The sequence below is a fragment of the Pygocentrus nattereri genome, chromosome 14, assembly GCF_015220715.1.
Source record: "Pygocentrus nattereri isolate fPygNat1 chromosome 14, fPygNat1.pri, whole genome shotgun sequence".
Lineage (NCBI taxonomy): Eukaryota > Metazoa > Chordata > Actinopteri > Characiformes > Serrasalmidae > Pygocentrus > Pygocentrus nattereri.
In genome coordinates, this window is record NC_051224.1 from 2,392,761 (window position 1) to 2,410,564 (window position 17,804).

A 17,804-nucleotide genomic window follows, 5' to 3' on the forward strand; every position below is an offset into this window, starting at 1 on the left:
ACCCAGGGAACTCTTTTGACGACTGTGCTGGAGGAACAGTGGCTGCGCCTAATACTAACGTGTACAATTCTCTATGGTGCCGCTTTTTATCTCTCTGGGAGGACGAGAGGACAGGCTAAATGAGGGAGGAGGTGACAGAAGAAGAGGAGGTTAGAATGGAGCCACAGCGAGGCTCCGAGGTTACATACTTCCAGGGGGTGTGGGTGAGGGGAGACAGGCAGACACATACAGAAGGAAAGGGCAGAGGGAGCCGAGAAACACAAGAAGGAACATTTAACGATGGTGCATCTAGCCACACTCACACACACACACACACACACACACATTAAACTTATAGGACCAACACTGCAGACTTGGGGAGGAGACGGAAGGGTGGGAGAATATTAGAAACATATGTAAATAAACACAGAGCCCCAGACAAACTACATCACTTTTTTTTTGAATGACGCCGAGAGCAGTGACATTTCTTGAAACCTTGGCAGCAGAACCCCATAAAAAAGGCCTTACACGAGTATTTTCCTTCACTTCCACACATCATATGTCTCCCTACAAGCTCACACCTATTTGTGATGAATGTATTTTTATTCTACACATCTTAAAAATGAAGGTTCCTAAATGGTTCCTGGCTCCGACACTCTTAAAAATGAAGGTTCCTAAATGGTTCCTGGCTCCGACACTCTTAATAATGAAGGTTCCTAAATGGTTCCTGGCTCAGACACTCTTAAAAATGAAGGTTCCTAAATGGTTCCTGGCTCCGACACTCTTAAAAATGAAGGTTCCTAAATGGTTCCTGGCTCAGACACTCTTAAAAATGAAGGTTCCTAAATGGTTCCTGGCTCAGACACTCTTAAAAATGAAGGTTCCTAAATGGTTCCTGGCTCCGACACTCTTAAAAATGAAGGTTCCTAAATGGTTCCTGGCTCCGACACTCTTAATAATGAAGGTTCCTAAATGGTTCCTGGCTCAGACACTCTTAAAAATGAAGGTTCCTAAATGGTTCCTGGCTCAGACACTCTTAAAAATGAAGGTTCCTAAATGGTTCCTGGCTCAGACACTCTTAAAAATGAAGGTTCCTAAATAGTTCCTGGCTCCGACACTCTTAAAAATGAAGGTTCCTAAATAGTTCCTGGCTCTGACACTCTTAAAAATGAAGGTTCCTAAATGGTTCCTGGCTCTGACACTCTTAAAAATGAAGGTTCCTAAATGGTTCCTGGCTCCGACACTCTTAAAAATGAAGGTTCCTAAATGGTTCCTGGCTCAGGCACTCTTAAAAATGAAGGTTCCTAAATGGTTCCTGGCTCCAACACTCTTAAAAATGAAGGTTCCTAAATGGTTCCTGGCTCCGACACTCTTAAAAATGAAGGTTCCTAAATGGTTCCTGGCTCCGACACTCTTAATAATGAAGGTTCCTAAATGGTTCCTGGCTCAGACACTCTTAAAAATGAAGGTTCCTAAATGGTTCCTGGCTCAGGCACTCTTAAAAATGAAGGTTCCTAAATGGTTCCTGGCTCAGACACTCTTAAAAATGAAGGTTCCTAAATGGTTCCTGGCTCAGGCACTCTTAAAAATGAAGGTTCCTAAATGGTTCCTGGCTCTGACACTCTTAAAAATGAAGGTTCCTAAATGGTTCCTGGCTCTGACACTCTTAAAAATGAAGGTTCCTAAATGGTTCCTGGCTCTGACACTCTTAAAAATGAAGGTTCCTAAATGGTTCCTGGCTCTGACACTCTTAAAAATGAAGGTTCCTAAATGGTTCCTGGCTCTGACACTCTTAAAAATGAAGGTTCCTAAATGCTTCCTGGCTCCGACACTCTTAAAAATGAAGGTTCCTAAATAGTTCCTGGCTCCGACACTCTTAAAAATGAAGGTTCCTAAATGGTTCCTGGCTCCGACACTCTTAAAAATGAAGGTTCTTAAATGGTTCCTGGCTCCGACACTCTTAATAATGAAGGTTCCTAAATGGTTCCTGGCTCCGACACTCTTAAAAATGAAGGTTCCTAAATGGTTCCTGGCTCCGACACTCTTAAAAATGAAGGTTCCTAAATGGTTCCTGGCTCCGACACTCTTAATAATGAAGGTTCCTAAATGGTTCCTGGCTCAGACACTCTTAAAAATGAAGGTTCCTAAATGGTTCCTGGCTCAGACACTCTTAAAAATGAAGGTTCCTAAATGGTTCCTGGCTCAGACACTCTTAAAAATGAAGGTTCCTAAATGGTTCCTGGCTCTGACACTCTTAAAAATGAAGGTTCCTAAATAGTTCCTGGCTCCGACACTCTTAAAAATGATGGTTCCTAAATAGTTCCTGGCTCTGACACTCTTAAAAATGAAGGTTCCTAAATGGTTCCTGGCTCTGACACTCTTAAAAATGAAGGTTCCTAAATGGTTCCTGGCTCCGACACTCTTAAAAATGAAGGTTCCTAAATGGTTCCTGGCTCAGGCACTCTTAAAAATGAAGGTTCCTAAATGGTTCCTGGCTCCGACACTCTTAAAAATGAAGGTTCCTAAATGGTTCCTGGCTCCGACACTCTTAAAAATGAAGGTTCCTAAATGGTTCCTGGCTCCGACACTCTTAATAATGAAGGTTCCTAAATGGTTCCTGGCTCAGACACTCTTAAAAATGAAGGTTCCTAAATGGTTCCTGGCTCAGGCACTCTTAAAAATGAAGGTTCCTTAATGGTTCCTGGCTCAGACACTCTTAAAAATGAAGGTTCCTAAATGGTTCCTGGCTCAGGCACTCTTAAAAATGAAGGTTCCTAAATGGTTCCTGGCTCTGACACTCTTAAAAATGAAGGTTCCTAAATGGTTCCTGGCTCTGACACTCTTAAAAATGAAGGTTCCTAAATGGTTCCTGGCTCTGACACTCTTAAAAATGAAGGTTCCTAAATGGTTCCTGGCTCTGACACTCTTAAAAATGAAGGTTCCTAAATGGTTCCTGGCTCCGACACTCTTAAAAATGAAGGTTCCTAAATGCTTCCTGGCTCCGACACTCTTAAAAATGAAGGTTCCTAAATAGTTCCTGGCTCCGACACTCTTAAAAATGAAGGTTCCTAAATGGTTCCTGGCTCCGACACTCTTAATAATGAAGGTTCCTAAATGGTTCCTGGCTCCGACACTCTTAAAAATGAAGGTTCCTAAATGGTTCCTGGCTCCGACACTCTTAATAATGAAGGTTCCTAAATGGTTCCTGGCTCCGACACTCTTAAAAATGAAGGTTCCTAAATGGTTCCTGGCTCCGACACTCTTAATAATGAAGGTTCCTAAATGGTTCCTGGCTCCGACACTCTTAAAAATGAAGGTTCCTAAATGGTTCCTGGCTCCGACACTCTTAAAAATGAAGGTTCCTAAATGGTTCCTGGCTCCGACACTCTTAAAAATGAAGGTTCCTAAATGGTTCCTGGCTCCGACACTCTTAAAAATGAAGGTTCCTAAATGGTTCCTGGCTCAGACACTCTTAAAAATGAAGGTTCCTAAATGGTTCCTGGCTCCGACACTCTTTAAAATGAAGGTTCCTAAATGGTTCCTGGCTCCGACACTCTTAAAAATGAAGGTTCCTAAATGGTTCCTGGCTCCGACACTCTTAAAAATGAAGGTTCCTAAATGGTTCCTGGCTCCGACACTCTTAAAAATGAAGGTTCCTAAATGGTTCCTGGCTCCGACACTCTTAAAAATGAAGGTTCCTAAATGGTTCCTGGCTCCGACACTCTTAATAATGAAGGATCCTAAATGGTTCCTGGCTCCGACACTCTTAAAAATGAAGGTTCCTAAATGGTTCCTGGCTCCGACACTCTTAATAATGAAGGTTCCTAAATGGTTCCTGGCTCCGACACTCTTAAAAATGAAGGTTCCTAAATGGTTCCTGGCTCCGACACTCTTAAAAATGAAGGTTCTTAAATGGTTCCTGGCTCCGACACTCTTAATAATGAAGGTTCCTAAATGGTTCCTGGCTCCGACACTCTTAAAAATGAAGGTTCCTAAATGGTTCCTGGCTCCGACACTCTTAAAAATGAAGGTTCCTAAATGGTTCCTGGCTCTGACACTCTTAAAAATGAAGGTTCCTAAATGGTTCCTGGATCCGACACTCTTAAAAATGAAGGTTCCTAAATGGTTCCTGGCTCAGGCACTCTTAAAAATGAAGGTTCCTAAATGGTTCCTGGCTCCGACACTCTTAAAAATGAAGGTTCCTAAATGGTTCCTGGCTCCGACACTCTTAAAAATGAAGGTTCCTAAATGGTTCCTGGCTCAGGCACTCTTAAAAATGAAGGTTCCTAAATGGTTCCTGGCTCCGACACTCTTAAAAATGAAGGTTCCTAAATGGTTCCTTTCTCCGACACTCTTAAAAATGAAGGTTCCTAAATGGTTCCTGGCTCCGACACTCTTAATAATGAAGGTTCCTAAATGGTTCCTGGCTCAGACACTCTTAAAAATGAAGGTTCCTAAATGGTTCCTGGCTCAGGCACTCTTAAAAATGAAGGTTCCTAAATGGTTCCTGGCTCTGACACTCTTAAAAATGAAGGTTCCTAAATGGTTCCTGGCTCTGACACTCTTAAAAATGAAGGTTCCTAAATGGTTCCTGGCTCTGACACTCTTAAAAATGAAGGTTCCTAAATGGTTCCTGGCTCCGGCACTCTTAAAAATGAAGGTTCCTAAATGGTTCCTGGCTCCGACACTCTTAAAAATGAAGGTTCCTAAATGGTTCCTGGCTCTGACACTCTTAAAAAGGAAGGTTCCTAAATGGTTCCTGGCTCCGACACTCTTAAAAATGAAGGTTCCTAAATGGTTCCTGGCTCCGGCACTCTTAAAAATAAAGGTTCCTAAATGGTTCCTGGCTCCGGCACTCTTAAAAATAAAGGTTCCTAAATGGTTCCTGGCTCCGACACTCTTAAAAATGAAGGTTCCTAAATGGTTCCTGGCTCCGACACTCTTACAAATGAAGGTTCCTAAATGGTTCCTGGCTCCGACACTCTTAAAAATGAAGGTTCCTAAATGGTTCCTGGCTCCGACACTCTTAATAATGAAGGTTCCTAAATGGTTCCTGGCTCCGACACTCTTAAAAATGAAGGTTCCTAAATGGTTCCTGGCTCCGACACTCTTAAAAATGAAGGTTCCTAAATGGTTCCTGGCTCCGACACTCTTAAAAATGAAGGTTCCTAAATGGTTCCTGGCTCCGACACTCTTAAAAATGAAGGTTCCTAAATGGTTCCTGGCTCCGACACTCTTAAAAATGAAGGTTCCTAAATGGTTCCTGGCTCCGACACTCTTAATAATGAAGATTCCTAAATGGTTCCTGGCTCCGACACTCCTAAAAATGAAGGTTCCTAAATGGTTCCTGGCTCCGACACTCTTAATAATGAAGGTTCCTAAATGGTTCCTGGCTCCGACACTCTTAAAAATGAAGGTTCCTAAATGGTTCCTGGCTCCGACACTCTTAAAAATGAAGGTTCCTAAATGGTTCCTGGCTCCGACACTCTTAATAATGAAGATTCCTAAATGGTTCCTGGCTCCGACACTCCTAAAAATGAAGGTTCCTAAATGGTTCCTGGCTCCGACACTCTTAATAATGAAGGTTCCTAAATGGTTCCTGGCTCCGACACTCTTAAAAATGAAGGTTCCTAAATGGTTCCTGGCTCCGACACTCTTAAAAATGAAGGTTCCTAAATGGTTCCTGGCTCCGACACTCTTAAAAATGAAGGTTCCTAAATGGTTCCTGGCTCTGACACTCTTAAAAAATGGTTTTTGACAACATTCATGCATTAAGCCAGCAGTTTAGCCTCACGCATTCACACTGAAGTTAAAGGGGTGTTTCAGGCTGGTCTGGCTTCCAAATGAGGCACAATACAGGACAGCCGATCAGATCAGAGCGGAGGTCTAGATGTTCTCCTGTTTCTTAAATACCGCTCCTGAGCAAGAGCCCATTGATGTTCTCACTTGAATCAAAACATTGTTTGATAGATATTTAACTCCTGTGTCTGGTTTATCACATCACAGTCAGTTATTGAGTAACATTTATGAGAGAAAGTGTAATATCTCATCTCACTCTTATATAGACCTCCTCTACAGTTCAGAAATCTGTCAGCACGCTGTCACTGCAAAAGGACACCTTGGGTTCTTCCATTTTCTTCAGAACTTCTTACAATCACCTCTTTTATCCAGAGCTCAGGAGAACGAATTCAGAAATCAGTCAGTACTGAGATGAACGTTTGACAGGGGACAGACGAGCATGGATGAAGCTAACAATATCCCAGGGATAGACAGAATTCGTAATTCACAAAACCAGTTCCAAGTCTAAACACGGAAAAAGCCGAAAACCGGCAGTAAAAGTACAGAAGGGTGAAACCAAAGGACGAAGTCGGTAGAAACGAGAAAAATGGCCATAACATACAATCATAGGGAGTCTAGATAATCGCTCAGTATGTTCTTATGGTTGAGAAGCGATACCTCTCACCGAACCCTGCTTTGGACCAGTCTTAAATAGTGCCAAAGTAGGTCAACCTGTACAGGTGCGTCTGATCAATAATCAGGAGACTGCGAGTGCTGGTAGTGACGCGAGCGCCTGTCCCGAGTCATGTGATCTCCCGATGCCGTCTGGGAGATGGAGTCCGAGATAGAGTCCACCTGAGACGTGATACTATCCTGAGAAAAGTTGTTTTTATGACATTTTTGCTTTGGGATGTCCTATATGGATATAGGATATAATATATGAAAAAAGTCGAATATGGGCACATGACTCGCAATCATTTACAAAATCTGTTAAAGATCCATCCACAGAAAGCGTTTATTTTTTAAGAGTGTCGACGTCGCTCATACTAAATTGCTTAATTCTAATACAGAAATGCTGAAATAGAGGTGCCTGTTTGTAACAAGGGGCTGTAGATGCATTTATGAGCCACTGAATGGTGGTGTGTTCACAGCTTTCACTGACACTACCCACCTTGTGAGAAAACCCACAGGTTCTCTCTGCGGTCTGGCCACACCGTGACAACACTCTATCTCTGAGTGACAGAAAGCGATGGAGAGAGGACAGTAGAGTAACGCAAGAGACAGAAAGTGTGTGTAGAGGCCTGTGCTTCTCTACTGACCTAGCTTCAGCAGCCAGCCTTCTCTGTCGGGATTGAAGAACGTGTGGGTCAGGTCGTTGCCGTCGTCCTCGGGGATCTTAAAGGGTTCGCTTTTAATGCTTTCATACAGGTTCTGCTCGGGAGCAGGAGAGGAAAGCGAGAGAGAGAGGCGAAGGCGACACATTAGTGCTCATCTTGCATGCAAATAAGTACAAACACATGGCTGCAAGTTTAAAATTTTAATGGCATTCCTATGGTCACTAGTGCATTAAACATGACTGGCTCGGACGCTTTCCCTCGAATGAAAGCTGAACTAGATGAGCTCAGTCTTGCAAGGTCAGGAACATGAAGTTTCTGAGTTAATGCTGCAGGATCTACAGAGTCTCAGAACTTCAACTAGCAACTTTAGCACATTTTGAAGTGATTGAAGTTGCTGTCTGAACTGTGCTGAACCACCTCACTGTATCTCCCCTCTGATTAATACACACTGTGCAGTACGTCACAACCACTACTACTGTAACGACACTTTTCACTATGCGCTTTACTTTACACGACAACACTGATGCAGCTCAGAGTTCGTCGTGTCTATAATCTGTGCTGTTAGACGACCTCCCACCACTCAGTGCCTGCTGTCTGTAAATACAGTGAATCTCATACGCCAGGTAAATATGTAAATAGACACTTTTATACTTTATTTTATTCCTCTTGTACTTTAACTTCTGTCTAGATTTATTTCTATTTGCTATTTTTCTGCAGAGTTCATGTGTAATTATATGTCTTGCTACTGAGACACTGCAATTCCCCTCCAGGATCAATGAAGCCCTGTCTGTCTGTCTGTCTGTCTGTCTGTCTGTCTCCCTACCTACCTACCTACCTGTCTGTCTGTCTGTCTATCTATCTCCCTACCTACCTGTCTGTCTGTCTATCTAACTCCCTACCTACCTGTCTGTCTGTCTGTCTGTCTGTCTGTCTGTCTGTCTGTCTGTCTCCCTACCTACCTACCTGTCTGTCTGTCTGTCTATCTAACTCCCTACCTACCTGTCTGTCTGTCTGTCTGTCTGTCTGTCTGTCTCCCTACCTACCTACCTGTCTGTCTGTCTGTCTATCTCCCTACCTACCTGTCTGTCTGTCTATCTAACTCCCTACCTACCTGTCTGTCTGTCTATCTAACTCCCTACCTACCTGTCTGTCTGTCTGTCTGTCTGTCTGTCTCCCTACCTACCTACCTGTCTGTCTGTCTGTCTATCTAACTCCCTACCTACCTGTCTGTCTGTCTGTCTATCTAACCCCCTACCTACCTGTCTGTCTGTCTATCTAACTCCCTACCTACCTACCTGTCTGTCTATCTATCTCCCTACCTACCTGTCTGTCTATCCATCTCCCTACCTACATGTCTGTCTCCTTACCTACATGTCTGCATGTCTATCTCACTACCTACATGTCTGCCTGTCTATCTATCTATCGCCCTACCTACCTGTCTGTCTATCTATCGCCCTACCTACCTGTCTGTCTGTCTGTCTATCTAACTCCCTACCTACCTGTCTGTCTGTCTGTCTATCTCCCTACCTACCTGTCTGTCTGTCTATCTATCTCCCTACCTACCTGTCTGCCTGTCTGTCTGCCTATCTCCCTACCTGTCTGTCTGTCTATCTATCTATCTCCCTACGTACATGTCTGTCTGTCTGTCTATCTCCCTACCTACCTGTCTGTCTGTCTGTCTATCTCCCTACCTACCTGTCTGTCTATCTATCTCCCTACTACATGTCTGTCTGTCTGTCTGCCTATCTCCCTACCTGTCTGTCTGTCTATCTATCTATCTATCTCCCTACGTACATGTCTGTCTGTCTGTCTGTCTGTCTGTCTGTCTATCTCCCTACCTACCTGTCTGTCTATCTATCTCCCTACCTACATGTCTGTCTGTCTGTCTGCCTATCTCCCTACCTGTCTGTCTGTCTATCTATCTATCTATCTATCTCCCTACGTACATGTCTGTCTGTCTGTCTGTCTGTCTGTCTGTCTATCTATCTCCCTACCTACCTGTCTGCCTGTCTGTCTATCTATCTCCCTACCTACCTATCTGTCTGTCTATCTATCTATCTAATGAGATTGAGAATATAGGGCATATGGTTGCTAAGGCTACTAGCAGCTGGTGTATACTATATATATCCTGCCACAAGTGATTATAAGTGATCATTTTGGCCTTCAACAAATTCTGCAGTTGCTGTTTAGTACTGGCTCTGATATTAGAATTGTTAATTCCAAACAAGGCCAACAATGATTACCCTGAGCAGCTCCTCTGGCAGATCTCCTCCCTCATTGATGCCTCTGTTCATGGAGATGAAACGTTCCACAGCAGGCTTGTCCCTGACATTGGGGTTGTGAAGGCTGGTGTTCAACATGATGATTGCGAAGGAGAGTACATAACACGTGTCTGTAGAGAAACAAGAAAGTGCTGAAAATACTCTTCGTATCTTTCCGTGGCTATCAGAATCAGGGTTATTCTAGCTATACAGCTTTATTACCTGATCATCTGTATTACTCACTGGCAAACAGCAATAACTGGAATTACCGTATCCTAATAGCTTGATGGACACCATCATATTAATACAGTTTTGTTTATGACAATCAGAATAATTGTACTGTCACAACAAACACAAAGCATTTTAATCAGCCTGAATTTCCACCTCCCCTCAATTTGAGCTGATGTGTGCAACATTACAACTCTGTCAATTCTCTCCTCAGACATGAGAGTGGGCGCAGAGGCACTGGAGTGGAGGGAAGGTGGGCGGATAAAGGGAAAAAAACCCAACGCGTTGTTTCTAATGGCTTCGACATGGCGCAGTCCCAGCAGACATAGTAAATAAATCATTGCAGTTGTGCTCTCCACCGCCACTTTTCCTCTTCCCACCATGTTCACAAACAAACGCCTGCCCTTTTCCTCCTCCTGCCCACTCCATGGATAAGACACAGTCAGTTGCTGGTCCTGACACACATCAGACCCTGAATCCACATTATCACAAGCTGAGAACATAAGATTAAGCAAACTCTTATGAAACACAAGAGGTAAAAAGATGGGTAGAATATGATTAGAGCCCCCTGTAACAGCACTTCGCCTAGTGTGTAGAACCTGCTGCATGGAGTTTTATATATATGATAAGATGTACACTCACCGGCCACTTTATTAGGTACTAGTAAAAGGTAGTGAAAGGTTGGACCCCCTTGTTCAGTTGTTGTGCCAACTGCAACACCTTCAATTACATCACTGTGCCGTCCAGATGTACCAGCATTGAGAAAGGATGGGACTGTTTCAGCTCACTCCCACTTCTCATAAAGACTCAGTCAGAGACCGCCTCAGTCAGAGACCACCTCAGTCAGAGACCCCCTCAGTCAGAGACCCCCTCAGTCAGAGACCGCCTCAGTCAGAGACCCCCTCAGTCAGAGACCGCCTCAGTCAGAGACCGCCTCTATCAGTGCAGTTTCTAAAGCTTTACCATCCAGTCTTCAAACAGAGATCCTCCTAGCTTCTATTCCTCCAGACTGAGGGAGTTTTTCCTCGCCACCGTCGCCTCTGGCTCGCTCACTGGGGGATCTATGTTGTAACTATGTTTTCAAACTTCTGTAAAGCTGCTTTGTGACAACATCGTCATAAAAAGCGCTGTACAAATAAACTTGAATTGAACTGAATTGAATATTTATCAAAAACCAGCAGATTCCACTTTCTAAACAGATTCAAAAAGATGTGAAACAAAGTCATTGGAGTCTACCAGTCTGGAAAGGGTTACAAAGCCATTGCTAAGGTTCTGGAACTCCAGCGCACCGCAGGGAGAGCCATTATACTCAAATGGAGAAAGCTTGGAACAGCGGTGAAACTTCTCAGGAATAGCTGGCCTACCAAAATTTCATGACTCAGGATGTCACGAGGGAATCCAGAGGAACGTCTAAAGAACCGCAGGCCTCGTTCGCCTCAGTTAAGATCAATGTGCATGACTCCACAAAGGAAAGACACTGGGCAAAAATGACATCCATGGCAGAGTTGCAGGGGGCCAAACCACCGCTGACCAAAAAGAACACAAAGGCTCGTCTCAAATTTGCCAAAAAACATCTAGATGACCCTTAAGACTTATGGGATAATATTTTGCGGACTGATGAGACAAAGGTGGAACTTTCTGGAAGACACGGGTCCTGTTATATCAGGGGTACAGCTAACGTCGCATTCCACCATAAGAACATCAAACACGGTGGTGGAAGTGTGATGGTCTGGGGCTGTTTATTTATTAATTTATTATTATTTTTTATTAGATTTTGTTTTTTGCATTATTTGAACGCTCCAGTAGTGCTTAAATTTAGTGAATATTTTACAATGAAAGGATGAAAGGAATAACAGAAATGGTCCAAAATTACTTGGAACAAAACCTCATTACTACAGACACAACTGATCTGATACTTGGTATAGATATCAGGTTCATATGAGCAGAAAATCCTGTATCAGATATGAGAGAAGAAAAAAATCACACTTGAACATGACAGCTTACTTTTAGATGCTCATCTTAAGTGAAGTGCTTTACTTAAAAATAACTTAATAGTGGTTTTTTTATTTATTTATTATTTATAATTATATTTATTCTACATGTTTTATATATATTATAATTATTTAATATCAGATCAGGAACAGCTGACACTGATCTTTACTACGATAACTCTACTTTTTACATTAACAAAGTTTTTACACAAACAAGTTTTTTCACACTCCTGTAAAGTTGTCACTTTGAAGGCACAAGGTCTTGTTAAGACAACAGTGCAATGTATAAACGACACATACAAACATGAACAGACAACCTAAACACTACAACTAAGTCAGTAAGTGTAGTAATTGAGGGGTTAAATCAGTGGTTCCCTCCCCGAGCGGTCATTTATCAGTTGTTCTCAGCATCAGTCTGGTGCTCTTTGATCCAACAGGGAGCGCTCTATAGAGCGCATTACTGTTTGCTTTACATTGCTTTCCAATGCAGCTGAAATGTAAAAAAAACACGAAGAGGTTGGAGGCAAATGAGCAATGAGGAACGCTGACATTAACTTGCTTAGCTGGCAGTTTCATTTATTTTCATGATGGTCACTTTCTCCAGTTTTCATGTTTTCACAAACTGACTGGTTATGTCATGATAGCAAATTAATGAGAGTGGGAAATTAAAATGAAATGATTTTAATTAGTTGTTAGCTAGTTGAAAAGTTGACAGCAATTTTTAGAAATGAAGGAAAGTGTGTGTGTGTGTGTGTGTGTGTGTGTGTGTGTGTGTGTGTGTGTGCGCGTGTGTGTGTCACTGAAAAAAGAGAGTTTGATGTGGGCTCCCAGTCCTACTCCAGCCCTGCCCGCAAGAGTGTTTGATTTGGCCTGAAATAAGTTTTCCCTAACGCCCCCACCCAAGGAAAGAACACACAATTTTCATATATCTTCTTATTTTTTAATTTAAGAAGAGTTTTTCCAACTTTAAACCTAAAAACCTATCTAACCTCAATGACGGTGTATATTTGCACTTAAGTACCTACCAATTATGACCTACTGACAGAAATGTCCCACGGTCATAACAGGCAGTGGCACATGTAAAAGAGGAGATTTAGGGACCATTGGAGTGAAGAACATCTGTTTAGAACATCTGCTTTTAGGAAAGACTAAACGGCTCTATATATAAGGTAAGCATTGTAGTATTTATAGAGCACAGCATTTGTCAATATTACGAAACATTCAACGTGTGAAAGCGTAAGGCTAACAAGCCAGCTGTCTCTTTTTGGTCCTCGGCTCACTTCAAACATTACACTTTGGCCCCCAACTCAGAGAGGTGCTAGATACAGTTAGTTGCATCTCATTCTGGGTAAACTAGACCTAGCACGAGTTCTAGTGCACATGGAGCTCTGGCGCACAGCCACTGCTATTGACTGACGATCAATGTCATTATCACAGACATCATAAGTTAATTAATGAGGCCGTGCATCTATCAGCAGGAGGGTGTCGTGGTTAGACAGATCAAAGAGCAGACGAGGTGAATGTGCTGTGGGAAAAACAGGAAAAATGGCATCCATTCGACTGGAGACACAAACGCACGGCAATTAAACCTTTAATGTGAAGTCGCCACAGTCAATTAGACTGGCTGGCGGAGAAATGAAGAGGGAGTAGCTGACAGCTGTGATTGGTATCTCATTGGTATGGAGACCACCACCCCCATACAGCTATAGCCTGACCTGTGGATTGAAAGACTCCTGGGTTGCATTGGCAGTATCGGGACGCGAAGGCTTCCATCATCCGATCGATCTTCTGTGCCTCGCCTGGCAGTCTAAAGCTCCATAGAAACTGCCTGCATGGAAACATTGAGTGGGCGGAATTTGAAGCATCCATAAAAAAAGTAAATGAGGAATGTCAACACTTTGCAAAAAAAAGAAACAGCCCTTCGTGAACAGCAACTAAGATTGAATCTTTCAGACCAGACAATTCAAACTAAAGAACAGAGGTTGGAGCAGAGCAGGAGAATTTACAACCCACCTTAATGCCTGGACAAGATTGAGGTCTGCAAATTCATGGAGCTCCACGAAGGCTTGGAGCACTTTAATGTTGAAGTCATCCCTGTGGGAAAACAACATCATGCATCAGTGTTTAACAACAGTACAAATTATACTGTCATTCATCCACACGTTTTCTAAGCCGCTTCTTCCTCAGGGTCGCTGGAGCCTATCCCAGCGGTCTTCGGGCGGAAGGCAGGATACACCCTGGACAGGTCGCCAGTCCATCGCAGGGCAGACAGACACTCACACACAGGGGCAATTCAGCATGTCCAATTAGCCTGACTACATGTCTTTGGACTGTGGGCGGAGAACAATAAACTCCACACAGAGAAGACCCCGGTCACAGGACCTCCTCGCTGTGAGGCGACAGGGCTACCCACCGCACCACTGTGCCGCCCCGACTATCGTTCATTTCTGTAAAAAACTCCCAGATTACATCACTAAGAACATTATTAGGGATGGCATGATACCACTTTTTCTTCTTTTTGTGATACCGATGTTGAACCTTTAAGTACTGCCCACTAACGGTACCAATACAATATTGTTATTAAAAAACTAATAAGCTATTTTAATTCCATCATTTCATTTAGAGGGAAATTTCAATGATATTAAAAAGTGAAATCGTTCACGTGTTCTTGTAAACTTACTAACCAACAACGGTGGTGATAAGAACCAGGCATGACAATGTCTACAGTGAAAATCTATACATTTATTTTGATATGCAAAAGAACCAGTGGGACTACTTACAGTTCTGCATGTAGCTCTCTGCCATACATTTACAGGGTGAGTCAAAAGTCATAGGACACTGTTTTATTTCATTTCATTATTTATGCTGTCACAAGCCTCCACGATGTGGTGCAGAAGGTGGTGTTTGTTGTGGATTTTCTCAGCATACACAATTAGTTTGAGATGACCCCAGAGATAAAAGTCGATATTAAAATAAAAAATAAAATAAAATAAGACCTGTTGACTCACCCTGTCTGTATATGTATAAATGTATATAAATAGCTTATTTTAGAACGGCCATAAAACGACGTCTCCGGGTATCTGTAACCATTTTATGTAATAGCTTTTAGAGGCATTACCTCCTTGGACACCTGGTTCCTATCACCAAAGTCTAATATAGCGTTTAAATAGCAGTTAATATCAAACTATTCTGAATGGTTCTATTTACATATTAACCATTTAATTGTACACATTTCCCTTAATTCCCTTGAAGGAAAGGATAAAAAGTAGACCATCATACCTGGTGTTGTCACTGCCATCTGTAGGATTTATGAAAACTTTTTACCTAATTCAGTCGTCGGGCTGGTTGGTTGGTTAGTGTAGTGGGTAACACCTCTGCCTTCTACGCTGTAGACTGGGGTTCAATCCTCTGCCTGGACAAGCCCCCTACACTACACCAATAAGAGTCCTTGGGCAAGACTCCTAACACCACCTTCATCCACCTGTGTCTACAAATTGTAAGTCGCTCTGGATAAGAGCGTCAGCCAAATGCCATTAATGTAAACCTCTGGGTGGGGTATTGATTTAAACAATACCCTTTGAAACGGCTTATTCATGAGCTTTGTAGTAGTATTGCACAATGTGCTATAAACTACTACTCTACAAGAACAAGACTGCTTTTAATCTTAGAAAATCAAGAAGACTATCAACACAAAGATCCCACCAGTGGTGCCTCTTGACAAGAGAAGTAATTGTTTTAGGGGAATTTACACAGGCTCAGAGCCAAACCAGTGAACAGTGAACTGGATAGTAATCTGGCTTGTTGTGCATCCACGCTACGCACCGTGTTGTTTTGACAGTCACGTCCCATGAGGTGGCCCCGTTTACTTCAGAGAGATAAGAAACACATGTTGCCCCGGCCGCTCTTTCACTGCTCTGGAGGCTTGTCATCGTTATGCTCAATAAACCCAGACGATCAATTTCCACTAGATATATGTCATGCTCATGTGCGTTGGGCCCACGACTTGCTGGAGGACTGACATAAACGAAAGGAAGAGAAATAAAAAACAGCTGAAACGAAGCGCTTACCTTTCGCCTAAGTAATCCCCGATGACTGTTTTGTTTAGGCCCTCGCCTTTGTACAGGAACTGGGCTATGTCTTCGGGAGTGTGTTGAAGGAGGTCGTTCTCCAGCAGAAACTGGATCCCCTAGAAGTTGAACAGGGGTGAAGATACCAGACGTCTGAGGACAGGCATACTGACCCAGAATCAGTTCTTCCTTTTGGTTCTAATGAGATTTATATGGCCAAAGACACGTACACTGACACGCCGTAGCAAAACATTGTCTCTTCAAAATAGCTATTACACAGAAAAAGGATTAAAAAATTAGACTTGGGATAAAATGTTCCAAGTAATTATGTTGGTTCTATTCGTCATGAATTGTTCGCATGACGTAAAGCGCAGAGTTTGGACATGTCGTATCAAAATAAGCAGCAAAAACAAGTATGAGCTCCTGATAAGACAGCAACAAGATGTGACCCACTACCTGCGAATCATCTCAATTTTAATATCCTACATAAATGTCAGTGTGTGTATGTATTTGTCTGTGAAAATAACAGCGGAGCTTCAAAAGAAGTATCTAAAGGACACATTTAGAAAAGCAAATTGACTTGCCTTTTTGGGATCCATATTGAATTTCTTTCTTCCCATTGCAATCTGTTTGTTTCTCTGTGTGGTTTTGCTATGATTTGGGGGGAAAAAACACGGATCAGACGTGGCTATTGTCCCCAGCAGAGTACATATACACAGAGGAAGAACTTTCCAGAAACTGAGACGGGGATGGTGACTATCCTCCCACAATTAGATAGAAGAAAGGGCCAAGAACAGTCGGCCAACTTTATTCATGACATCAATGATTTATGGAGGTTCCACAAATTCTGGCTTACCCTTAACATTCCAGTTGGTTTTAGGAGAATACTATCTGGGCTGCCTCAGAGATCAGCTATCTTCTATCGTCTTTTACTGTGGACTTATTTTATCGAATGATATAAGCTTTGCACATTTTATGGCTGTAATAAAGACAATAAGAAACGCTGATGTATGAAGGCAGACATACAGCGCTGTGTGAAAGTTTTAGGCGTCTAAGCAACTTTTTAAACAGTTTCCCTCAGCAGTGAGTTTATCACAATATACATTAGAATAAAGTCGCATTCATAATTCAAATAAACAGGAAAACAATAAAAAGGAAGAAGAATTTCTCGGGTCCATATTTTTCCTGGACACCTTCACAGCCGCCACAGAGACTCGTTAATATCATCAATTACATCATGAGCTCAATTTACTGAGCACTGATTGGTCAAACCAGGAGCTGCTTTTTAACTACATATAATACTGGGCTTCCTCGAGGAGAGGCTTGGAAAAAAAAAAAAAAAAAAAAAATATATATATATATATATATATAAATATATATATATATATATATATATATATATTCATTATCATTATTAATTAATATTCTGTACATTTTGTTTATTCAAATATCAAACTACACAAATTTTCAAAATGTGTCTTGGGTCCCTAAGACTTTCACACAGTGCAGTATATGTACTGTATATTTTGAGTCCTAATCCATTTCAACAATCTCTTTGTGAAATCCAGAATGCTTAGCTTTTTAAACCTGTTTTCATAAATATAAATAAGAAAAAATAAGAAAAAACAAAAACAAAACAAACAAAACAAAAAACATTGTCACCAACTAGCCTGCTCACCAACTTGAACTTCTTTTGAACAATATATGGTCCTAATTCAGCACCTCAGAAAACCTAATTGGTTAATATGTACTGAGAAGTCCGTTGCATCACCCATCATTGTACAGACCTCTGAAAACGTGCGTTCTTCTGGATTTGGCGTCAAGTCTATATTAGGAATTATGCCATTGAAATTCATTAGAAAGAAAAAGGTTCCAAACCTGATGTGTTCTGTCCTCAGTACATGTTCCCTCCAAATGTCACTGGACCCTCTGAATTACAAGGTTGTAAGGAGTCAAAATATAAACATTGCTACTAATAGTGCCAATAGCAATTTTTGTGTATCCAAAAGAAAGTAACTTTGCCATTAAACCTTTGAAAACACTATAATATAATAACACCAGCTACTCCTCATGTACTGTTCTACTGCCAAAGGATCCACTGATATTAGGATTAAACATGTCAGGTTTGGTTGTTTACCACAGGGTGATATATATATATATATA

General features: G+C 42.0%; 1 protein-coding gene across 2 annotated transcripts in view; it reads right to left on the bottom strand.

Moving 5' to 3' along the window:
• The window catches only part of cyth3b (cytohesin 3b), a 58,526-nt gene that overhangs the window by 12,815 nt on the left and 27,907 nt on the right, over window positions 1–17,804 (bottom strand). For both annotated transcript variants that reach the window (XM_017714064.2, XM_017714065.2), the window contains exons 4-9: window positions 16,226–16,292; window positions 15,642–15,760; window positions 13,588–13,668; window positions 13,290–13,402; window positions 9,338–9,486; window positions 7,077–7,188 (exon numbers count right to left, since the gene is read on the bottom strand). In XM_017714064.2, coding sequence (XP_017569553.1) covers window positions 7,077–7,188; window positions 9,338–9,486; window positions 13,290–13,402; window positions 13,588–13,668; window positions 15,642–15,760; window positions 16,226–16,292 — 641 coding nt within the window. The remainder of the gene's footprint in view (window positions 1–7,076; window positions 7,189–9,337; window positions 9,487–13,289; window positions 13,403–13,587; window positions 13,669–15,641; window positions 15,761–16,225; window positions 16,293–17,804) is intronic.